Below are 25073 nucleotides of genomic sequence, written 5' to 3' on the forward strand. Positions count from 1 at the left end.
AGGGCTTCAGTTCCAGCTGTAGATGAGGTAGGTAAGATGAAGGAAATTTGACTTAGACCAGGTGCAGATAGGTGGGGAAACTGCTGTGTGTGGATGAAGGTCATGCCTCCCCCTCCTTCCCCTGCTGATGGCAGATTCCCACCCCTCTCCACATTATGTTCGTTATCTCCCAACTGTATTGATGTCTCATAGTGTTTTTTTCATCACAATATTTCAAGATCCACCCTGTTCTGTCCATCCAGGCAGCTGCTGCAGGTCCACAGCATCCTCCTACCTGGTAACTGTGACTGCCTGACACGTAGCCCACCCTCCCCACTCTATATCAAACATAGTTCCTGAGGTAGTCTCCCTCGACCATTGCTGAGATCCCATCCCCCCGATTCTGAGTCCTTCCCCTGCCTCCAGCACCAGCATCTTGAAACACAAGATTTTTATCCTCTCACAAGCCCTCACGCCTCTGCCTTGTCCTTCTTGGTCCTACCTGCCAGACCTGCATGCAAACACTTTCCCTCTACCAGGACACACTTCTGTTTCACAACGTAATTTTAAACAGACCGGAGCTTTCTCTTCATGCTGATTGTACAAGTCATCCCAGATCTGCTCTCCCACCACCTGTAGGAAAAGGGTGTCCTTGGGCCTGGGAGGAATGTGCCTTCCACTGAGATGTTTGTCTTTATTCCTCATCTTTCAGAGGAGTTCAGAGGGGTGACCATCGTGGAGCTGATTAAGAAGGAAGGAAGCACCCTTGGGTTAACCATTTCAGGTGGCACGGACAAAGATGGAAAGCCAAGAGTCTCCAATCTGAGGCCGGGGGGACTGGCTGCAAGGTGAGGAATGGAAATGGGGTGCAGAGAGCACAGTAAAACTGGGGAGAAATACTTGCATGTTCTAGCTACAGAATGAATATGGTTACAATTAAAATAGTTGGCACCCGACTCCCTTTTTTGAAGTGCCCCAGAATGCAAAGTTGTTGCTTCAGTAAGTAGAACATCTTCTATTTTGAGTTATTTCCCATGCTCTGTGCAATTATGGTCTGAAATTAAGTGTAGGGATATTTGGGATTCTGTGAAATTAGGCAGCCTTGTCAGGAGAGCTGCATGGTACAATACATCTTGATCAAGCTAAGTGGTTTAATATTGTATCTGTTCTGAATACTGAGCGTGTAAGTAACGTTATTGGCTCAGAAAAGGAATGGGAGAAGAAAGGCTCCAAGAAGCAGAGAAAGGGAAGGAGTAATTGAACAATTCTGCAGAAAACAGGCAAAAGGAAAGATGTTTTCTTTTTCCGTGCTGGGTTTTTTTGTCAGACAGCTCCCGATATGCTTCTCTTTGACTGATTGCTCTACATAAATGGGAATTGAGCAACAAAAGGAGAGGTGGTGAACATGTATACGGTGATTGTTGCTGTATGTACAGATCTGACTTGCCACTGGGAAAGATAGATGGCTTCGATTTTAGCACTTCCCTCTGATAGCAGGCACGTGTAATCAGATCAGCTAAGATCAGCCCGACGCTGGTGGCTTATTCAGAAAGTCCCCCAGTTACCGAAGGTTCATCAGACACACTGAGGCTGAGTGTAAAATTTTTTTGGTTTGTTTGTTTTTATTTGCAGAAGTGACCAGCTGAACGTCGGGGATTACATCAAGTCGGTGAATGGCATTAACCTGACCAAGCTGCGGCACGACGAGATCATCAGCCTGCTGAAAAACGTGGGCGAAAGGGTAGTGCTGGAAGTAGAGTACGAGCTTCCGCCAGCCGGTGAGTGCCTCTCCGATAAGGCTACTCTCTTTTCTTGGCTGCTTTTTGTCCTGGGGTACAGATGGGCTTGCTCGTGCGTTAGCCGTCGTGGCCAAGGCAGTATCCAGGGGCATTTTGACGTTCTGCCTTCATCTGCTCGCAGCGCCGCGGTGGATGCTGCAGAGCTGTGTGCAGTCGGAGCAGAGTGCTTTTTCCGGCACAGTGGGTGCCTGTTCATGCACACCGTGGGAGATGGCTGATTAGGTCTGTCTTGCCTCGGAGTGACTCGGTAGCACAGGCCAATCTGCCTCCTGATGCTGCTTTGGCTTGTTTTTCTTTTTCCCTTTCGGAGTGTGGGTCCGGGAGGTTTTATTCAGTCTTAAGCAGGTATTGCCAGATCCTCTTTTCTGAACCGTGGCAAGTGCTGTTATTCCTCAAGATGCTTTGAAATATTGTGTGTTTTCAGAAGGGAAGCTGAAGCAATCTGCTTTCCAGCTAAGGGGCCCTGGCAGAAGCTGGCAAGCCCAACTCACATGAAGAGGGGTTGTGTCCTGACGTGGGAGACTATGTGCTCTTGCCCTCATTTGTTCTGATTAAAACAAATTCCTCGATACAGTTTCTCGTCACGGGCTTTCCATTGTGAAAACAATCTCCCCAGTTATTACTCATTCAGTTACCCAGATCAATCAAAGGATGATTGGGCAGAAAAAATAGAATGACTGAAAATGACAGGAAAAACAAAACTAATGAAATCTAAACATTTTGTCCCAGATAGGAAGCTATCTTACACTTCATGGCTTTGCTATAGCTGCTGCTTTTACATGAAAGATATTGAATCTATAAATGACTATATAAAGCCCTAAGAAGAAAGAAAATATAATCTGAATTAGCCGAATCTCTGTCCATCATCCTTTTCTGTTCTGCTGAAAACGTTAGTTAGCTTTTGTGTACAAGCTTAGTAAAACAAACAAAAACCCTGTGGTTCAAGTTTTCCGTGTTCTCATACTACTGGAGATGACAGCTCTTAACCTTTCTCCTTAGCCGTGAGCTATCAGGAATCTGATAAGCTGTACTCACCAGCTAAGGAGCAGTGCCAGTACCGCATGGCTCAGTCAATAGCAGCGATGCAAAATGTCCCCACCTCTGAATGGGCAGGAAGAGCACACTGAAACGGTCACTTCTCTCCAATGAGATGATTGATGCTGTTTATGACTAATCCAAACAAAGAGGCACTGCAAAATACAGGGACTTGTCAATTATTGCCTTGCTCCAGTTCATTGTGGGCTTTTATCTGCGGTGAGGGTTTGTTATTGCTGTGTGCACCCGCCTCTCTCTCTCTGTCAGTCTCTCGCTTTCTCTTGGCAAAGAACAGAAATAGAGTGCAATTCAATCGCTTACGCTTGTGGGTTTGAATTTTTCTCCCCACTTTGTAATTTCCTGCTTTGGAAGAGACCTTGCAAACCCAAGTCTGGTTTTCAGGCCACTGTGTCATATCATCTCTTTCATAAATAAACCAAGCCCCGTGCTAACACTAGCTTAGGTTTCCCAGCTCCCCGCTGATCTTACAAAAGGCTGTTGCAGAACTTCATGCTTGGATGCCTAGGACAGAAATTGGATGGTTTCTGAACCCATTTGTGGATGCTTTATACCCTTTTCTTGGCATGTGAGTATCACTCCTTAGCTGGGAGCCTTCCTGTGCCCTGAGATTTCCCCCCTCTATAGTATTTCTAGGCTGTGTCCCTGTTAGCAGTCTGTGCGCAGCAGCAGGAGCAAAGCGGCTGTATGGGGGACAGAGTTTTAGGGTTTATCTGGCCTCGCTGTAGCCTGGTGCCCAGGGCTGTCTGCCTGCAAGGTGGTACCGTGCCTCTGCAGTACATCTTTTGGGTTAGTTTAGCCCTAATTTGGGTGCAGGTTGCAAGCCCTCGGGGCTCTTGGCAGTGAGGACCAATGTGGTCAGTGAGGACAGTGGGGAGATTCGCTTCAAAACACCCCCTCCTGAGCCAAGGGGCAACACTAGTGTGGACGTGCCCAGGGGACCCTTCAGCTCCGATTTGCCAGGTTGAAGTCAAGGTCTTAGTCTTCTTTCTGATTATCTTTGTGGCCAGTCATTGCACTTGGTTTGAAGATTAGGAATTGATCTTTTTCGAGTGGACAATGTGCAGTTCTGGATGGAGAAGAGTGGGAAATTGTCCCGCGTTCACCGCAGTAGTTCAATAAATCATTAAATAGCAGGGGATGGCAAGGGACAGAAACAGTTTTTTTCTTTTTCTCTTTACTTTTGTACATTAAATAGTACTGCGTATTTGACATAAAATTGCTGAATTGCCCCTAGGATCAGTTTAAAGGATTCACTTAATCTTTTTTTAAAGTCAAAATATGAGAGGTAAGGGAAAAAAACCCCAACCTTTTGCACTGAGGATTTGGGATTTTCATTTTCTTTAAGGTCAGCTGGTGACTTGATTCCTTACACTGCTGCTATGTGTTTTTTATTAATAAGTTTCCATCTGCGACAGAAGCTTCTGGCTTTTAAGTAATGCTGAACGCATTAAAGCCAGTTGATAAACGAGACGGTTTTACTTGAATGTCAGAGTATTAACCAAGTCAAATTTGAGGGTAGATGCACAACACTGAGCCGGTGAAATCATCCTAAAACATGATGGTTGATTCTGATGAAGGTTCACACATCCAGGTCAGGCTTTTTTTACCTCCAAACAGGGAAGGTACAATATGGGTATTGGGCTGGACTTTGATTTCAATGCCTTTTGGTTGGGTTTTGGTATTATTTTGTAGGATGGTGTGGAAAAGGCTTGCCTGGGGGCAACTGGATCTTTCTCTCTTCCTTTAGTGCCAGAGAGCAGCGCAGGCATTATTCCCAAGACCATTGAGGTGTCCCTCTACAAGGAAGGCAACAGCTTTGGCTTCGTGCTGAGAGGTTAGTGGCTTCTCTGGTTAAAAACGAAGGGGGAACAAGCACTGGCAGAGGTGATTTGGGAAGCAGGAAGAGAAAAGTAGGAAGATGAATGTCATAAACCTCAGCTGAAAGCAAAAGCGTGTCCCGGAGAGCATCCCATGCAGCCTTCAAGGACTTGCTGGCTGCCTAATCCAGGGCAGTCTTTCTGCTTTCAGGCTGTGTCAGCTGTTATGTGATGAATGTCTCTTCTTTCTCAGCACTCTCATTCAGACTTTCAAACCTCCAGTGACTTACGGCTTTCCCGGTTTGATTACAGGGGGAGCCCATGAAGACTGGCACAAGTCCAGACCGCTGGTGCTCACCTACGTGAGGCCGGGTGGCCCAGCAGACAGGTAATGCTCATGTTGCACCTCTGACGTTTGCTTTCACAAGACAGACCAGCAGCTCTCGCCATGCTCTTGGACGTGTGTCCTTCGTGTCCTCCTTGCTGGTGCCTCCCCGAGGCTTCTCATTCTGGTGGTGTGGAACAGCACAGGTGGTGTGGGACCTGTGGTGTGTGGGGAGAATGGGTCTGGTGCTCATGGGCTGACCCATTTGTAGATGTTATAGTCATAAGCAGAAACTCCTCTTCCAGAGGCAGCCCCTTAACTGAACCTGTGCAGACGAAGAGCTGATGCCGTGTTAGAAAGCAGGAGGCAGTCTATCCATTCTCGTGCCGCTAATTGAATATGATGGGCCTGGCACTATAAATAACCCAAACTGTTGCCCCAAGGAGTGTTCAATTCCTATGGGGTCATAGTAATTGACTTTTTAATATATATATATATATATATATATATATAAACCCCCTATATATATAAAAATATATATACAAAAGTATATAATTATATTAAATATATAGACACATATATAATATATAGCTATATTATAAATATGTATGTGTATATATATAGAAAATACATGTAAATACAAATAAATACATATATATACAAGCACAAAATTTTTTAGTAACTTTTGCCTGTGGCTTTCTACAGGGAAGGGTCTTTGAAAATTGGGGACAGGCTGCTGAGCGTCGACGGGATCCCTCTGCACAGCATGACCCACGCTGATGCCCTCAACATCCTGCGGCAATGCAGCCAGGAGGCACTCTTCCAGATCGAGTATGATGTGACCATCATGGGTAAGGCAAAGATGGTTGTGGTGGCATTTTCTCTGACTGCCTGGAAAGTATGTGAGACTAGAGACAGCAACTGGGATACTTGGTTTCAGTGGAAAAATTGCTGAGCAATGTGCTGCCAACATGGGTGTAGGGTGTAGAGCTCAAAGCCGGCTTAGTTAAATGCATTTGAAATGCCCTTATCCGATGATGTGTCTCGATGGGAATGATGACTGATGTTAGAGGAGGGGGGAAAAGGGGGAGTTTCTAGTGTAGGCAAAGAGGGCATAGGAAAAGTAAGTCGGAGTTAAAGGGCACTGGAATGTCAGCGCTTCGCCAGCACTGCAAATAGCCCTACGAAGTGTGTGCAGGGGAGTGAGCTGCAAGCAGGCAGAGACTTGATGTGGCTGTGGCTTCAGTTCTGAATTTTGACCCTGCTTAATTCTAGAGCTATTCCCTTTCTTGGAAATGTTAGTTCAGATCTGCTGCTGAAATAAATGCGAGGTGATAAACTGATTGACCCCAAAGAAGACAGAATTTACTGGAGGGCAGAGGATGGGTACTTCTAAAAAATGTTATACACGGTAGATATTAAGTTTGAGGGTTTAGAGGCTTGGTGTTATTTTTTTTTTTTCATTTGATTTTCAGTTTTAAGCTCTGGGAAAAGGGTTTATTATTAGCTACTGTAAAGTAATTTTGAGCTGGCTTTGTGACACACAGCTGTTACTGCAGGGAACGTCGTTAATGAGTTTAAGGTTACCACAGAGTCTGAAGCTGTGTTGGCTCTGGAAGCTTGTTGAGCTGTGCATTAGATTTTGATGTTGTATATACTTGTCCAGAGGGGTTTCTGCCTCCACTGGAGCCACAAGCTGGACTGGGTTGGAGACTTTTCCACAAATCTCGCAAACCAGTCCAGCCCATCTGAGCCTAGGATCCAGCTGGGGAATAGGAGTCTGTGATATCAAGTTGTTTTCTGATTTGTTAGTGAGGAGGGAAATAAAAAGGGTCTGCAGCTGAGAGAGTTTAACACCACATTACCCCAAAGGAAAGAAAGCTGAGAATGCCAGAACTTGCTCCATGCAACGTGTGAGAGGGTTTCACCAGGATAAGAGAGCTCCTCGTGCCAGCCCTGAGGGCTTTCTGCTTCCTTTTGAGTCTCCTTCCCCCAAGCTTTCCCCTCCCTTTCAGTAGAAGCTCCACAAGCGTAGATGTTCTTGGTCTCCCCTGGGGCAGGAGGCTGCAAGGACCTGGGCAACCGTGTGCCACGCAGACACGTGCTCCACTGGGAGAGCTGGAAGGAAAACCTGATGCCTCGGCTGTTGCCTGCAACCTGCCTGGCTTCTGCCGTGCTACGGGAGCAGCTTCTCTTTAGAAATTGGCTGGTATTTATGAAAAAGTGGAAACGCTTAAATAATGGAAAACAGAAACTACCTGAACCCTATTTTCTACCTTTCTATATGATTGTGATTGTGGTAATTCTGTAGTGGTCAGTGAGGGATGTCGGTTCCTCTCCTCGCAGGCTGGCTGGGCTGGCAGCCCTGCCCGGGGGGGGCAGGCGGAGTTGAGGAGGGATTCTGCACAGACCTGTCCAGGCTGAGCAGTAGCAAACAATTAATGGTGCGCATGAAATAGGCTTTTTGGGGGTTTTGTTGTTTGTAGGGGCCCCTGGTGCCTATGTTGCAGGCAGTTGATTGTTTTAAAACCTGGCTCGGAGCAAAAATAGCCATGAAGGTGTCTGGGTATTTCTTCTCGAGTAACTCTCCCGCCTATAACTGTTCGGGTTGGGTGAACACAGGGCGATGGCAGGGTTTTTATGCAGTGATTCTCCATCTTGTGTTGCTATACAGTGGATCACAGCTAGATACTTCCCAAGATGTAAAACCAGCCCTTTCTTAGATAATTTCTGCATAGAAAGTGCTTCTCCCCAAGCCTGTAAAGGGATATACTGGCTCTGCTTTCTTTTAAGGCAAGATGATGTAGAATGTTTAGCTTAAAACAATCTCTGCAGACAGTTTTGCCGGGCAACAGCTAATAACTGCAACAGGAGATGTGTGCATCATCCCCAAATCACAACTATTACAGACATTCTCTTTCCCAGCCACAGGAGGATGATGAAGGAAGGGAAGAGCGGATGCTGGAAGCTGTGTGGAGATGTTATTAGCCTGAAGGGAGCACTCCTAATTCCCGTTTTGAAAACTTGGTGAAGAGGCTGGAGGGACCTGTGGCCACCCAGTACACTTGATTCTTTACAAGAGCTGGGGACATCACCATGAAGTGGTGCTTGGCCTGTTCATCCCCAGGAAAAACAGAGTTTTTGCATCACGCTCGCTCTCTGCTGCAGCCGTACGTGCTGGGGTGCTGTGGGATGACCCTCGAGGAGGGAAAGTTGTTTTTCTGCATCTGTCCTTGGTGAGAGACCAAGGCTTCTGTGGGGGAGTGTTGAATCACAGTGTTCCCCAGCTGGCTGTGTGGTTTCCCAGCCAAAATTGTGCACTGAAGATGAGCTGCGTGGGGCCAGCCCCGCTCTCGGTGCGAGGGACGTGGCAGCTGCTTGCCACCACCACCGAGCATCCCCCGGCTGTCAGGCTTTCGCCAGGGAGGCCAGTGTAGGTTGAGGCCACAGCAGGCTTTTAATCCAATTGGCTGAGATTTCTCAAGCCCACCAAAGGAACTAAATTAATCTTGCTGTTTCCATTTAAAAGGAGTGCGAACTGTGCGTGCACCTCCCTTGGGCACTGGGAAAATCTCTGCCCTTTGCCTGATAAACGTTGCGATAAACAGATGCTTTCCCACTGTGACGCTCTCTCTTATGGACCTTTAAAAAAAGGTGGGGAAACAAGTAAAAAAGCCAACAAATAAACTGATCAGCCAAAAACCGGTGTCGTTTGAATAGTTACTCTGTTAATAAGCTGTGTGTGCCATGACATGAGGCACTGGGCTGCCAAGCCTTTAGGGCTGACTCATGGAGGGGGGAAGCTCTCTGCCAGAGATGACGAATGAGCGAAGCAATTTGCTGTGCCTTCTCCTCCTCTCCCTTCCCCTGGCTGTCCCTCTGCCCATTCATTTTTAGGCTGGAGATTTTTAGGCCTGCAGGCCTCTCCTGCTGATGGAGTGGAGGGCTGGTGGTGTCCCTCAAATGGGTGACTGCTCAGTGTCTGCTGAGCAGTGGCAGGAGGTAGGGCCTGAAGAGGGGCCCATGAAGTCAAAAGCCTCCATGTTCCTGTGAAGCCACAAGAATCATGAGCTGCTGGACTGTCAGGAAGGGGGCAGCTCCCTGGTGTGTTTTTTCTAGGAGGTTTTGGTTTATTTTGTTTGCATTTGCAAAGCATTTGCAAATGGGGTCCCTCTTCTCCCCTCTTCCCCTCTCCCCCAAATGCATTACAGCAGGGAAAAAAATCATCCCTACCGGCACACCTCACTTATTCCCTGGGCAAGTGCTCATAACGCTTTCTAGCCTGGATACATCCCTCCTTAGGGAGCTGAGCAAAGCCAGGTGAACCTCAAGGAAACCTAGCGCAAGAAGGGGAAAAAAAACCCCACAGTATTTCCTCCAAAATAAGCTGCTGACAGAAAGATCTTTTAGAAAACTCCTGCCAACCCCCAGCTTTGAGCGGTGGAGTAACCAGCTCTCCTGTACCTTCAGCACCGGGGTGTCTGACTGCCTGGAGCAGGCTGTTTCCCTTGTATCCATCATGATATTGGTGAGTAGCCATGAAGTGTATGGATGTGAGCAGGTTTTGCACAGCCCTTTGTGTTCTCCTGGGGTCAGCCAGGTGGACAGTGATGGGTGTTGCTGTACTTGAGCAAATTTTGGTAGGCTTCCTTCTTTCTGTTTTGGTGGAGAAGGTTAGAGGGTTGATTAGACCTGTGGTGAGTCACCTGGTGGTGGCTGAATTTCCACCTGAACATTTTGAAATGGCTGGAAGGGTTTGGAATGGGTTTGGAAAGAAAAATGCAGACAGGATTTGGGGGCAGATGTTAATCAATTCAGGCTAGAGCTGCTGATAATGAATTTTAACAGGGTCCTATCCAGTTCATTTATCTTATTCATTTAGTCAATGCCACCTAAAAAGAGCAGGTGTCTTCAAAAAGGTGGAGGGCTTAAGGGTTTATTTGGTTACTAAAGGTAATGTTTCTGAAAATGGATGAAGATGGCATGCGTATTTTCCCCCCAGCAATGTCAGGAGATGTAACATTATTCACCCAGCAAAGGGGAATGGGTCTTCTGGACCCTGTCTGACTATCTGCTAAACAAGCATGGCTTTTTGGACAAGATGTCTGACAGCTGTGCCTCAGTTTCCCAATCTGTAAAATGGCACCATCCTTTTCTAGGAAGCACAATTCATTGCTCGCAAAACACTTTCATACCCTTACATGAAAAATCTGCACAGCAGCATACGCATACGTGTTTTTTTCTGTTTCTTGGTAACAACCCCCTAGGGAAATGATGCAAGCTGCTGTATCCATATTAAACTTGGTGTCACTAGCCTTAGTGATGCTTGTTGTGCACCAGTGTGATTTTTGGCCCTCAGTACATGCTGAGCAGCATTTGAGTTGAATATTTCGTGAATGTTGAGCCTCCAGAACAGCTGCTTAGGCTCTCTTGGCTTGTGAGAAAGGATCTTGCTTTAAGTAAGGTGAGATTTGCTGTGAAACGCAGGGGAGCCACAGATGTCTTTTCCACAGATGCTGGGTGAGGTTGCAGCCGTGCGTGATGTTGCAGAAACACCTCATGGTGCCAAAGCAGCAATGCCAATTGACTCCCTACAGTAAGGTCATTGCATGGCCTGCCCTGGCCTCTCCGTGTTTCTTTTTAAATTAGTTTGGGTGTAATAGCCCCGTGTTAATCACGCCTCACAAATATTGCTAAATAGCAAACCCTTGACCTTTGATTTGAGCCAAATCTTTCCCTAGAATAATTAATGGAGGCTTGGCTGGTATTGCCTCGACAAATGCCTCTATAAAATGGATTTGGAGCAGTTCTTATCTATGCCCCTGGAGATGGGCAGAGTGGCCCGGGCGGTGGGAGGCTGGACTGTAGGCTGGAAGCAGGACTATGATTTCCTATAGTCCTATTGATGCCTAGGTCCTGGCATGGAAGTAGGTACCCAAAGCTCTTTCTTCCCACCATCGTGCTGAGACCTTCCTGGGAAACACCTGGCAAAGCTGAGAAGCTTGGACGCTGGGTAAAACCGAGAGGAGTAGGTATTTTCCTTGCAAAGAAAGGTCTACCACTCCAGCAAGCTTTTTTTCATTATTTTTTATTTCCTATCTCCTTCTCTTCAGCTGGAGGAATATAAGTCTGTGTTCCTCTTCAGAGGATATGTGCTGGACACACACAGGCTGCAAACGCAGTGTATAGCCAGTGTTTGCTGTTGGAAGAGATCCTCAGTCTCTTGTTGCCGCCTTTGCTAACAAAGGCTTAAGTGCACCTTCTGCAGGCTGTCGCTGGGTGCTTTGTGTATCTTTTGATTGAATGGGGCTGTGCTGTTTGCCAGGGCCTGCAGGTCTCCCCAGTGGTCCTTTTCAACAGAGAATAAACACTGTTTTATTTGAAGCCTGCATAACCTTTAATGTGGCTGATTCCTCCTCCATCCTCCCCTGGGCAAAAGGGTGCTGCGAGTAGACCAGAGCCTGAACATCCCATGGCTGATGCCCAGGGGAAATTTCCAAGGGAGATTTCTTTCTCCAGAGACTCAGCATTTTCAACAAATCTCGGGAAACACCTCGCTGCAGCTTAGCTTCCAAGATCTGCATCAATGCTCCCGTTTATCAGAGAGCAAGAATGAGCCATGCATCAAGTTTTGGAGCCAAGTAGCATCAGCATTTTTAGTGTAGCATAGCTTTGGAAGAGAAAAGCCTTACCTATGAATAATTAAGGGCTGAGGAGGCGTCAAGCTCTCAGGGGCTCTGCTGGCCTTTCCTTCGAAGCGGATGGCTGGGTTTCTGTGAACTGCTGCTGTTGGGGGGTTGTGTGGTGGTGATAACACGTTTGTGAATCCAGCCTTTTTACGATGGGTTTAGGTGATCTGGAAGCAAACGTGTATAATAGAGGTGGAGGGAATTGCTGTCTAATCAGCCAGAGACACAGGCTTTCTTCTTCCTCCCCCTTCCTCAGAAGAGATGAATAGGTATGGTGCAGGCTTATGCTAACAAGTGTAATTTCGTAGGAGTTTTCGTAGTCTCACTTACAACATCTATTAAGCTTATTGCAGAAATGCATCTTTTAAACATGAGTTGCCCCTGTATTGTCTGATGGGAGAGAGGAGGCTTTTGTAAGCATGTGGGTAGGTAGTTCTGCGTCTCTGCTCCCACTGTTGCACTGGAGGAGCGGAAAGGAGCAGATGAGGCGATATTTTGAAGCTGGTGCTGAAGCACACAGGAGTTGACTGACTTGTGTGCTGGTCATCAGTTTTTTTAAGTTACTGCGTGACGCAGACTGTAGGATGCCCAAGCTACAGGTTTGCTGATACACACGGCAGGTCAGCATTATTGGCTGACCCTCTGCATTTAGAAATGGGAAAGGCTGTATGAGAAGTGTCTTCAGATGCTGTCTTGTTTTGCAGATACTGTAGCAAATGCTTCAGGTCCTTTACTAGTTGAAATAGCAAAGACTCCGGGGTCTACGCTGGGAATCACACTGACGACAACCACGCACCGGAACAAGCAGGTCATTGTCATCGACAAGATCAAGCCAGCCAGCGTGGTGGACAGGTATAGATCTGAACAGGCTGCTCCTAGCTCTGCTTTTCCTTTCTCCAATGCTTTTTTGTGCCCTTGTTAGTTATATACCATTCTTCCTTGCCTTGCCTTGAAATGGCTATGTCCACATGTTTTTAGCACTAAGTGTGCTAAAAATATCTGACCCAACACCAGTGGACACTCCTCACCAGGAATGAATGTAACTCAGTGCACGCGAAAGCTGAGCTCTGTTTTAAAAACCTCAGATCTGACTGCTCTGGAGCTGTGGAATGATAAACACCTATTGTGGAGACTTCTGGCTAGAGCCTTTTACTGGTGGGCAAGTCAGCTAGTCACCCTTTACATGGGGATGCAGAGAGACAGACCGTGATGCAGCCCTAGCTGTGGGTAGTTGAGTTGCTGAGCTGAACTACTGCTGGCTTGTAGGACTTAACTATACTGCTGGGTGGGCTATGAGTGGGTACTATTAAAAACTTAAAAGACCTTACCCAAGCCACGAGCAGCACTGACTCAAGCATGAACCATCTTAGTTGGTAGTTTGGGCAATGGGTATTTTGTATGTTTCTGCTCCTGACTGTAAGGACATGTGTTTTGGCCATGTGTATAATTACCTCTATCGCTGTTTCCTTTGCAGATGTGGTGCGTTGCATGTTGGTGACCATATTCTCTCCATCGATGGGACCAGCACAGAGCACTGCTCCTTATTAGAGGCAACTCAACTTTTATCTGCCACTTCAGAAAATGTCAAGCTGGAGATACTACCTGTTCACCAAAGCAGGCTGCCTTTGAAGCCTCCAGAAACAGGTGTGCCCTCTGTGCAAACACTGTTGGTTGCCCTCAAAACTCACTTGAGGCCCCTACTGGGATTCTTGCTGCTTTTGAATGCTGGCAACAGACTCCAAAGAGAGACATCTGTGGAGGAAAAAAAAGATGTTTTGATGAAATGCATGTGATTAGATGACGTTCTTCAAGGATGTGAATAGGAAAAAAAGGGTAACATCTGTGCTTGAATGGGGAAATTGGAGTTGGGAATCCCAGGGTTTTGCAGTGCTGAGTGCTGTGCAAGCCGCTTCCTTAGTACCTCAGATAAGAGACTTTAATGGAGGAAAACAACCTTGGTGCTGGCAAATGTATTTCTAAGCTCAGCTTTCATTTGCTGGTGCCTGGTAAGGCTTTGTAAAGGACATGACAGTAGCTAGGCAGAATCCTGCTGGACTTCCTTAGGAAATAAAGCTGTGACACAAGTGTTCATCTTCTGGACCAGACTGAATGTCTGCTGCGTCTGAGCAGCCCAGGGGTAAAGTGAATGCATCTGTAGCTGCTGCTTTCCACCACCCCCACCAAAGAAATACTGGGAAAAAAAAATCTGTCTTCAGTGAAGTCAAGCCCCAAATGCCTGTAAACATAATTAGGAATTCAGCCTGATGAGCATCCTTGTTGCCCACTGTTTCTCCTTCCACGTGAGAGGCTGACTCAGGCTCTCCTGTAAAGTTCACTGCGACCATAGCCTCAGGACTAGTAGATTTGTTGTAACTCTTGCCTGCAGTTTTGTTACAGCCTGTACTGGTGGTCTTGTAATTCAGGTGTTTCAGGTGTGACTGTTCAGTACCAGCCCCTTTTGCAACCATTTTCATTCCCTTGTCCCTCAGGAACTTGCATTTTAATAATATTGGAGCTCAGTAGCCCCGGGCACAGCTCTTCATTCTATACTCTTCTAGGGCAGTTTGGGGAAAGAAGGAAAACATCTGTGTTGTCTTCTTTAACATGATGCAGTGAAACATAAAATCTAATAATATCTCCATGTCTAGAAATAAATCTCTTACATGTCCAGTCCAATTTGTGCAGAATTAAAGCAGTTTAACAAAGGGGATGGATGCCTTGACCTTTGTGCCCAAGAAAAGCTATAATGCTTTTTCAATGGCTGTTAAAATAACCTATTCTCCTCCTTTCATTAGTGCCCTTGTCCTAATCTCCTTTCAGAATATATGCATAGCAGCAGGTCAGGAGAAGGGGGATCTGTGGAAGGACAGCTCGGTGTGTGAGAGCCTTTCTACCCAAACCTCCATACATCAGATCAGTGTGCTGTGGCAGAAATTCAGCGCGCAAACTTAGGAGAACAATTGCAACACATTAATATGAAAAATAAGGGGTATAACAATTGTTCCCACTTTTGATTAAGCTCTTCAACACGTGAAGGATCATAGGGAAGGATGCTGCTCATCCACATGGCTGTTAGGAGGCAGAGGTGTGGGGTTGGAGACCAGTGCTTGGGCTTACACCTTCACCAGTGCTGATGGGGATGGGAGAGGGAGGTGGTGGGGACAGAAGAGAGAGCGCTTTGCCCAAGAGGAGCAGCTCACGAAGCAGTGCTCCTCGGTGGTGTAACCAGCACAGCACCATGCGGCCTATGGTGAGCAGCCAACAAACTGCACCAAAGCTGACAAACTGCATTTGGACCTGGGAGAGACGCTGCTTTCTGCTCCAGATGCCGGGCGCCAAGTCCACAGGCTGCTTTTTCTGAGGTTAGGGAAACAAACAGGGGCAGTCAGGAAAAATGGGCCACACAAAAGCAAACTGTTGTGGTTGGCAAGAGTGAGGCCCAGGGAAAGCAGCTAAGGAGAGGAGACTGTGCAGATGCATCCCTCTTCAGCAGTTGCATTACTGAGTCCTTCCAGTGTGTGCCTGCGTGGGGCTTGGCGATATATTTTTTAATTGTGGCTTCTCGTGCAATCAAAATCCAGCTATGGAGGAGGTGGAGAGGGATCTGAACCTGCAGCTGCCATGCAAAAATATGGCCCAATGCTGAAGCACGGGGTTTGTCGAACTGAGTTTGCTTTCTCTGTGGCAATGGGGGCATCTGAGAGTTTATGGGAGAATTACGCCCTGCTCACAAGATCAACGGGAGCGGATGGTGCCCAGGAGTGGTGCTGGGATGGATGGGTTTCCTCAGGCAGGGATGATGTATGAAAGCATGGGGAAAGCTGTTGTAGGTTTTTAAAATCTCTTCTCTTTCCCACTGCACTGACAGCTGAGTTTCAAAGGCACTTTTTTCTGTTGTGTGAGATATGAGCTAAGAATTTGTAGACAATTGGGAAAGTTTTAATTACTATAAATGGATTAAGTGATTTTGTATTTATGCCCATTAGCCCTGTCCCTCATGTTCAAAGTATTTATTAAGAACTTTCTTTTTTGTCTAGATATAGCTACATTTATTCATTTTATTTTTGTTTTTAAAAGCTGCCTGGCTCTGAATTTACTTTTGAATCCACAAAATAGAAACCCCAGAGCTGGAAGTGGATTTTTTTAAGAGCTTGATAGAATAAGAACTGAACTCACTAAATGTTTAGCAAAGACTAGATACAATCATTATATTGGCTGGAAAACCTGACCTAAATGATTTGATGCCTGTGATGCATGCACATGAAATAGATTTCCACTGTTAAAGGCACTAACAGATGACCTGTAGATGAGATCTCTGGGTGGACTCACTAAATAATCTGAGCCCCTGTGCCAGGTTTGCACCCTCAGAAAGCTCTGGTAGTACCAGGGCTGGTGGCATTTCCACCTACTTGGAGGACAGAGAGCCTGGAGGAGATCTCATTCTGGGAAGGTGGTTTCCAGTCACTGCAAGTGGTTGTGAGGTTGAGCTCTGGGATAACTCATGACTCCAGTGATGCTCTGCAGTGGGATGCCTTTCATGTTTCTCTGAATAAGACTCTGAGACACTTGCAGTCTTGCTCATTAGCCAGCAATTCCTTTTGGAAGAAAATAGATCCTGACAGCATGGTGCAGAGAGTGGGGAGAGAAAACCCAGCGCTGCTGGGCAAGGAAAACCAAGCTGACCTTGCGCTGCCCAAGGGCAAAAGGAGTGTCAGTGAGAACAGATGAGGGACCTGTGCCTGGGGGGGTGTTTGAGGCACTCCAGAGGAGACCTGTGGCATCGTGACCTGATGTCACAAAGCCATAATTCCTGGGACAAGGGATTTCCAGATGATGGATGTCATGCTGCAACAGATTTCTGCCAGCGTGTGCTGGGCTGGGGTTAGGGTTGAAGCTAAAGTTGTGTGGCCTTGAATAGAGTCTGCCCTGTTGGTGCCATGTTTTAATTTACTATTTGCCACAGCGTTGGCATCTCTTCCTGTGTCGGTGGCCCTCTGTAATTGCCTTTAAGCAGTGCTGTATAAAACCCCTTTTGTTCTGGTGAGCTGGAGGTGGCCCTCCACTACTCCTCCCTTTCATCCAAACGTGCACCCTGCGATGGATTCCCGGCCAAGAGCAGCCGCTAAACAACCAAACACTGCAGCCAAGCAAGTGCTCAAAGCAGTCCTTGGCATGTGCAGAAGGTGTTGAGCCTTGTCCCCAGGAGGGCAGCTCTGACAGCAAGGTGGGAAACGGCACAAGGAGGTTTCCCCGGTGCTGTCGGATAATGCTGATGGCCTCTGCGGGGAAGCTCATGGCTGGAGGGAGATTCTGCACATCGCACAACAGCCTGCAAATGGTGATGACATCTGTGTGCTGCCAGCATGGCTTAGTCAGGCTGTTGGCTGAGGATGTGGAGTTTTTCATGGGGAAGGGGCGGATTTCTGCTGCTTTGCATCAAGTGTCATGAGGTTACGTGGGGATGCGGTTTTGCTGCTGGTGCTTGACACACTGTGGCTCGGTTCTGACTTGTTCAGAACCAGCATGAGGCTCTTTTCTGCAATCTCCTGGCTTATATTCTTACCTTTTCTTTTTCTCGCTTCTCCTCCCTGCCTGTGGTGCTTTCTGCTCTCCTGGGTGCCATCAGTCAAGGTGCAGAAGAGTGACCACCACCACTGCTGGGACCCCTGTGTCAACTACTGTCACACCCACCACCCCGGGCACTGCAAGACACCCACTTGGAACCAGACGTCTGGACAGGATTACTGCAAATGTAACCTCAGTGCATGACATTGCCCCCATCCCTGCATGTGTTTGTTTATGTTGTGCCCCTCCATTTCCTTAATACCCACCTCTGTAGCCTGGCTTGTCACTCCTTTCCTACTCGGTCACCTGTGTCTGTTTCCACAGGCCCAGTGCTGAGGTACAAAATTGGTATCTGCAGCCCAGCACACACAGATCTGGTAACTGCAACAAGAGCAGTGAGCTGGGCAGACCCATGCTCCCATCTAACCCCACACCCCAGTGCCTGGGTTCATACAGCAAAAATGCGTTGCTGTGGGACAAGGAGGGCGTCTCTGGTGACGTGTAGGAACCTGATAAAACAACGCATCCAGCTCAGCCCTGGTGCCACGCAGCATCTTAGCAGCAGGATTATGGCTGATTTAAAACCTGTAAACCCACCTCTTGGAGGAAGCAGGCTCTGTTCAGCCCCAGGTTTCTTGGCTTGGGGCAGTAAGATAGGGAGGAGGAAACAGTGCGCTGTGTCCAAGCTGTGGGAAGCAAACAGGGCACCTCCATTGCCTAGTAGCTCAAGTTCAAGCTATGGGGTTCCCCTTGTATGTACTTAAGTTTTAGTGGTGCCACCATGCTAACCTGCTGTTGGCTGCCCAGCATCCATGATGCACTTCTCAGCTGGTGGCCTGGATGCTGTAGTGACAGGCAGCCCAGTCACTGGGGTCACTGCACACCAGAGAGCAATGTCCATCTTGAGCACAAGCCCACTCTCACAGGTCTCCTGGAGCTGCAAGCCCAGGATAAGGTTCTTGCCTCAATCCTGAGCCTTGGAGCTGGGAAGAAGGAACGAGTCCAAACATAGTAGGTGTTTGATGAACACTCATTAGGTGAACCTGCTGCCATGCTTCTCTGTGCACATCCTTAACACGCTCTGTATTTCCCCAGCTCTGGTGGCTGCCAACTTCTCATCTCCCACCATGAACGCGCAGGGCTTCCCCTGCCAGAACTCGAACACGCTACCTCGCAGCTCCCACCCTATGAGCCCCCGCACCACCATGCTGAGGAGGAGGCAGAAGAAGAAGGAGCACAAGAGCTCATGTAAGAGTGGCAGTGGGCTGGGGCTGGGTTGGACGGGGTGTGCAAGCTTGCCTTGCTGTCCTTATTGTTGACTGTTAGCCAGGGTAGGACCCCTCATCTAAGCCCTGTTAGTGCCTCCCTTATCCTCGCTCACTGTCCCCATCACTGCCCGACCGAGGTCTGTGAGCGTACCGGCTGTGTGCGTACCGGCTGTGTTGACCATGGCTACCCTGACCTTCTGCCTCTCTCCCTCTCAGTGTCGCTGGCCTCCAGCACAGTGGGTCCTGGCGGGCAGATAGTCCACACGGAGACGACAGAGGTGGTGCTCAGGGGAGACCCTTTGAATGGCTTCGGACTTCAGCTCCAGGGAGGCATCTTTGCTACTGAAACCCTGTCTTCCCCACCTCTCGTCCGTTTTATTGAGCCCGACAGCCCGGCAGAGAGGTTAGAGACCTTGCCCTTGGATCCTGATGGTGCTGCTGCTGAACATTTCATGGTTTGGTTTGTTTTCTCTCCTCAGAGGCTCATTTAGATATTTACTATCATCCTTGTAATATCTCCCATTCTTCACTGGGCATGGTTTACTGTCACTGCCATTTCTGCGCTCGTCGGCTGACGGCGGCCTCCCTCGCATCCCAGGTGAACGTCTTGGCACCAGGCTGCGGCTGTTCTGGGAGGAGGAGGAAGGGAGCGTGTGTCTGTGTGAGAGCGCCATTCCCGTTCCTTTTTTTTTTTTTTCTTTCTTTCTTTCTTTCTCTTTGAAAGATAAAGCTTTTGTCTGGGTGCAGAAAGGGGAAAGATCTAAACGAGTGGGCTCAGCAAAGTGTTTTCCAGCAGGTTTCATTGTAGCCGAGCCCAGTTATATAAACTGGCCTTAAAGCCAAGGTTTTGAACTGCAGAGGAGGGCTCTGGTTGAGGAGCAGATAGGTGCTGCATTTAAGCACTCTTGCTTTTGGCTCTATAATGCTGGGAAAAGAGCAGAACGGAGGAGCGGCATTAACTGCTGCGTGTCACCCCCTGGGAATAGCGGGAGCAATGACTGCTCTGGCAGCCGAGTCTCAGCTCGGGGGCTCTGGCTAAACTTTTTCCAACACCCTTGTTGGCTGGATCGAATGTCCGTGTGCTACCACATAGATGTCCTCTAGCAAGGTTTTTCTCATTAACGCACCAGGTCCCTGCACAACTTGAGCTCTTGTGGTGTGGAAAGGAGAGCTGGTTTCACTATGTAGATGAAATAGTGAAGGGTGAGCGAGCTGGCACTTATGCCCCATGCTGGTTTCTCTTCCCGCCTGTGATTTTCACTGGTGGTCCATCCTGCTGATGGTGGTGGCTGCCTGAGGTGCAACGATGTGGCAGTGCTCAGCGCCTGCAGCACACCCTTCCTTGGGAGGAGAAGTCTCCAAGGGCCTCATCAGCCTGTGCTGATGGTTTGGTGTCCCCAGGCCAGCCTGGGAAAACAGCACACAGGGCAGTCGTACGTCAGGGAAAGCACCTGCAAAAGGAAATGCCAGTCCTTGCTGTGCAGAGCGGTCTCTGCGTGGCAGCTGCTCCAGGCGGCCGGTGCAGAGGAAGGGGGGAGCACAAGTGCCTGGTGCTTGTGTCTGTGGGAGGACAGGGATGAGGGGCTGGCACAGGAGAAAGAGTTGTCCTGAGTGGTACAGGTTAAGAGAGATTTCAAAAGCCTTTTATGCTTTTTGTTTTTTTTGTTTTGTTTGCAAACAGGGTTTAAAAAGGAAAGTGACAGTGGTTTGGGTTTTTTTATCTTCTATTACCAGAGTGAATTTGGCTCACATTGTGAAGCACCAAACTCCTTTTATAAATCAGGCAGCAACAAAGCCTGCTGTCCCAGGGGAGGAGGGAGATGTGCTGAAATCCGCCTGGCTTTGTTTTATCCTCTTGCCAAGCCTGGAGCAAAAGCAAAGACTCACGGTGCAGTCTCTCTTGGCTCTAATGTGTCACACACGCTGCTCTCCCTCTCGGCTGCCCACCCAGCAGGACTCACGCTCTCCTGGCTGCTGCCTTCTGCTTTCTGGCAACAGGGAGCAATCCTCTCTGCGTTTGCAGCCTGGATTTGATTTGGGGATTAAATCTCTGCGGTGTATTTCTTCCTTTCCTAGACCGTGCTGCTCTCCCTAGCTGGCAGGAAAACACTGTCTTTCCTCCCCATCTTGAAGTGATAAGTGCACTAGGTGTACAGCAAGGTGAAAAAGGCAGGTTTATGTTTCCATTTCACTTTTTGTTTCTTGCTATCCCACAGAGCTTGTTTGCTCCATCCTTCCTAGATACCTTATTCCCTGTCCTTGAGAGGTTCTGCTGTAACTGCAGCCCAAGACGTTAGAGCCATTTTTCTCCCCTTTACCAAGCTGGGCTCTTGGTTGAGCCATACTCTTTCTTGTACTGCAATTGTTGCCCTCTGCAAAAGAGGGTGAGCAGTGGGGATGCAGGGGTCAGGCTCAGAAGCCCGGGTCTGTCCTGCACGTTTGCACGTTCCTGTGCAAGACCTGTCAATCTGAATGTGCTGTTGCACAAGGGCATGGTCCACAGTCGCTTGGTGCATCTGGCTTGCTGTGGAGCAGCTGCCTCTTGGGTGTTTAGCAAATTTGAGTGGTACCAGGGAGGAGGAGGGCATCACCCTCTTTTCAGGGAGGTTGGGCTGCCTCACATTTATTATCTGCTTCGTACTAGCTTGTGGCAGGCAGGTTGAAGCAAAAGCCGTCACCTCCCTGACGTATGATTTGTTTTACAGCCAATAGCTCCTAATAGACCTCCCTCCCCACCTGTTGTTTTGTTTCCTGGGTGCAAGATGAAGCCTTTGGGCTCCAAATGAGACAGTGATTCAGCCCTTGTTATCAGCAGGGAGGGTGGAATAGGAAGATGCCTGACATCCCCTCTTGGCTGCCTTGAAACACGCAGCTTTTGTGTCCTTCCTCCCCCAGCTGTCATTGCCAGCAGTGGGAGAGTGTCTGGCTTCTCCATCCCGGTATCCAAAATCAATGCTTCCTGCTGAGTTACATCTTTTCTAGCTCTGCTCTGACACAGTTGTTTGGTCATTGTGTTTCTGCCTTTTGAGTATAAGTGGTTTGCAAAAGGAAAGTTTAGCAGCTGGGTGAAGCTGTCAGCAAAACGTTGATCTTTTGGGGGCTGGGACCCACCCACCAACATGCACACGCAGATGTACAGACACACACAGATGTGGATGTCTGACCTGTGTACGCCAGCTCCGGGGAATGTAAGGTCATGACAGATCGGTTTCTGTAGCCAGCGATATGGCTTTGGTCACAGCTGCTGCTGCTCACACCACAGCTGGAGTGACCATGCGGATGTTGATGATGCTGAGTAAGATCTTTAGCATGTATCCTGTCCAAGGCTTGAATATGCGCTGCTCTGCGTCTAGCAAGACGCCTCCACTGCTTCGTTGCTGCCTCTGAGCCAAGGAATGAGTCATGACAAAATGCAAATCTCTGCAATGCCAGGAGGACATTCTCAACATGGACTCCAACACATCCATAGGCCTGTCTTTCACTCCAAGAGGTGCCTGTACTCTTTTTATTTCTGATTTTAAAACACTTCTCCCCTCATGATCTCAAAGTACTTTGTGAGCTCTGATGTTAGACTGCACATCTCTGAGACAAATGCCCTCTCTTTGGGAAAACTGTCCAAAAGGTTTGTGTAGGATCCCACAGCAGACCCAAAGAGAGGTCTGCAGGACCCTTGGCTCCCTGGGCCCTGCTTCCAGCACAAGGACACATGATGGCTGGAAACTGGTGTCTCTGGAATTATTTTGAAGGGTTAACAAGGCATGTCGGGTCTCCTTGCACTTGTGGAGGGAGCCAGAAGGTTGCGGCCTCACTCCACAAACTTTTATAAACCTGCAAGACTGGGGCTTAAACAACTGTGATTGACCGAGGCTAATAGTAAAAGAAATAAAATAATGCTGACCTAACAGAGCTATTGGCTGTAAAACACTCAGGCAAATCTACCTTGAGTGAAGAAACACAAGAAATGGTTGTTTTGTGAGAAGGCAGCTCAGGTGGGAAAGGTGGCAAATGTTTGCTTTGATGCTGTATAAAAGCGTCATGTGATCTCCCAGCCCTCATGGCTGAAATAGTGGTGCCAAAATGGATTGTGTCCTTGTGTGACCTTGACATGACAGTCATGTCTATGTGATGGAGATGCTGATCCCTCTTTTCTGAAAGGTGCGTTGTGGCCATAGCAAGAGAGCTTTTGGTGCCGGAGGAGGCATCTCTGTCATACTCCTTGCCATCTTCATATTTATAAGCTGGTATTTCCAAGCACACCTATGTAGCTTTGTAGTCCAGTAAAGAACTATAATTAAACTCGATGTAATTTATTCGCGAGGGTGGATTCATTTATACACCGTGGAGTTGTCTGTCCTAATCCAAGTCTCCTTGAACAAACAATTCTGAATTTACATCTCATAAAATAGCCAGCATTTTTCCATGGATGGCATGAACCCAGGCAGCAGCGTAAATATACTGCAAGTTTAATACCTTCCTACCAGTAAAATAACCTCCCTAGGCTCTCTCCTAACCTGTTCGTATCTCAGCTTTTGATGGGCCACTGGCAAAAAATGTTGTGCTGGTGCATTCTTCTTGAATTTGGATATGTGTATTTTTTCTTGATAACCTGGCTGTTCCTATACGTCCTGTTGTTTAAAGGTGAATAATATGGTCAGTGTGTGTTGCCTTTGGTGTTATCTTTGTGTGCCCGGAAGCTGTGGTACGATGTTTTCGTACAATTGAATCAGGTGTGAGTGATGAAGAGTGGCTGGAAGAATTAGTGAAAAACAATCTGTCTTCCGTGAAATATCAGTGGAAGCTGACGTCTAGAAAGGAGAGGGCAAAGGATGTGCTTGATCATTAAAGAGCAGGGGAATAAACATTCTCTGGAGAAGGCTCAAAACAGGATAGCTGATGCCTTCTGGGAAATCTTTGTTGTAAAATAACTCCAAATTTAGAGGTGAACCTTAGACTTGTTCCCATAACCCTCAACCTATTTTGCAGACCACTCTGTAGCTTATGTTAATGATGGAGGAGGAATGGTTTCCCAAGCTCTGCTAAAGTGGACTGCCTTATAGACGTCGTGATAATCTGAAAAGATGTGGTTATAGCAAACGACTGATGAAGGGTGTGGAGGAGAAGGAAGATGAGCAATTGCCCATGGTCAGTCACAGGGAAAACTACACTCTTTATTTTGTAGAGCCATGAGGCAGCTCAGTAAGGTGGAGGAGTGTCTTGCTGGTGTGACAGTATATTTAAATTAAAAAAAAAAAAAAAAAAAGAAAGAAAGGAGGGTGAATATTGAATGTAGTGGTTCATGTGTGAAAAAAACCCATGCTTATAAATACAGAGGGGTCCCAAGAGACAGACCGTGCTGTAGCAGTATATCTGCAACATAGCCTTATCATCATTGTTTTTCTTCCAAAGTAAAAAAAAAACCTGCTGATCTGTGCTCTTGGACAAAGTGGGTCTAAACCAAAAACCCCAAAGTGCCATTTGTGGTTATATTGGTGCGATATTGCATCAGAATAATATTGGCCTTTCAAGGCAGTTAAACAGTATCAATGTATATTTGGCTTCCAGAGATGCAGTTACAAGGGATAAATGATTATCCAATTTGCTGAGACATTTCAGTGAGTTCACTGGATTCTACCTTCAATATTAGCCATGTTTAAGCAGAGGACTCCATGCAATTTTCAGTCCTGTTAGTTCCGGTTTCAGAGAATGCAGGTACATGGAAAGAGCCATATACCGTTAGATAGGGTAGGTGGGCACATGCCCTTGCGTTTGTCACTCATCTCTTGCACATGGTATTGATTTTTAGGAAGGTGAGGGTTACTTCTTTTTTTTTTTTTTTTTTTTTTTTTCCCTGGAAGTTGCAGGAAATATGACCAAAAATGGTTGTTTAGGAGCAAACCTTGTCTGAACTTAAGCAAACCACAAGTGTTTTCTTCCCTGTGACCTTCCAGGGGCTCTTGACACTGGGACGGGTGTTGCAGATTGCATTATCTTCTCTTTGGGGCCACTTCTGCAGGATTTGTCACTACTTCATGTGTCTTATAAACAGATTTGCCTGGCAAAAGTAACTCATGACTGGTTGTGGGGTTGTTTTTTTTCTCCTTTCCCCTTTTTCCCTGCCTCCTTGTTCCCTTTCCCTCTTTTCCCAATGTGGACTGCAGGTGTGGGCTACTACAAGTAGGAGACAGAGTCCTTTCTATCAATGGCATTGCGACTGAGGATGGGACTATGGAGGAAGCTAATCAGCTTTTGCGTGATGCCGCGCTGACGAACAAAGTGGTGCTCGAGATTGAATTTGATGTCGCAGGTATGTCACCAAAGGAACTGCTGCTCCTCACTACCAGCAGGACTCTGCCAGTGCCTTTGCTAACCCGTAGGAGGGAGTGTATTCACACAACTACATGAGGTTTTTGCTGGAGCTCGGAGGGAAGAGTCCCATTTCTCGTCGTTCTCTAATGCACACCGAGATGGAGGGTCCTTCTTCTGTCCTTTCATAAATGCCTTGTGCTCACCACTTGCCTGAGATAAGCCTAAAGAGTAGATGAAGAGGCCACCTGTACTTTAAATATTTGCCCATT

The 25073-nt window shown here is 47.5% G+C and overlaps 1 protein-coding gene across 1 annotated transcript in view; it reads left to right on the plus strand.

The window, feature by feature from the left end:
* Positions 1–25073, plus strand: part of GRIP2 (glutamate receptor interacting protein 2) — a gene marked incomplete at its 5' end in the record, with an annotated part of 353896 nt that overhangs the window by 296155 nt on the left and 32668 nt on the right. Inside the window, 11 exons of the mRNA XM_082487750.1 lie at positions 692–827; positions 1612–1757; positions 4582–4668; positions 4964–5039; positions 5682–5827; positions 12370–12517; positions 13140–13309; positions 17292–17417; positions 18326–18478; positions 18715–18901; positions 24657–24802. Of these exons, the coding sequence (XP_082343876.1) occupies positions 692–827; positions 1612–1757; positions 4582–4668; positions 4964–5039; positions 5682–5827; positions 12370–12517; positions 13140–13309; positions 17292–17417; positions 18326–18478; positions 18715–18901; positions 24657–24802 (1521 nt within the window). The remainder of the gene's footprint in view (positions 1–691; positions 828–1611; positions 1758–4581; positions 4669–4963; positions 5040–5681; positions 5828–12369; positions 12518–13139; positions 13310–17291; positions 17418–18325; positions 18479–18714; positions 18902–24656; positions 24803–25073) is intronic.

Source organism: Vanellus vanellus (assembly GCF_965231255.1).
Source record: "Vanellus vanellus genome assembly, chromosome: 9".
In the NCBI taxonomy this organism is placed as follows: domain Eukaryota; kingdom Metazoa; phylum Chordata; class Aves; order Charadriiformes; family Charadriidae; genus Vanellus; species Vanellus vanellus.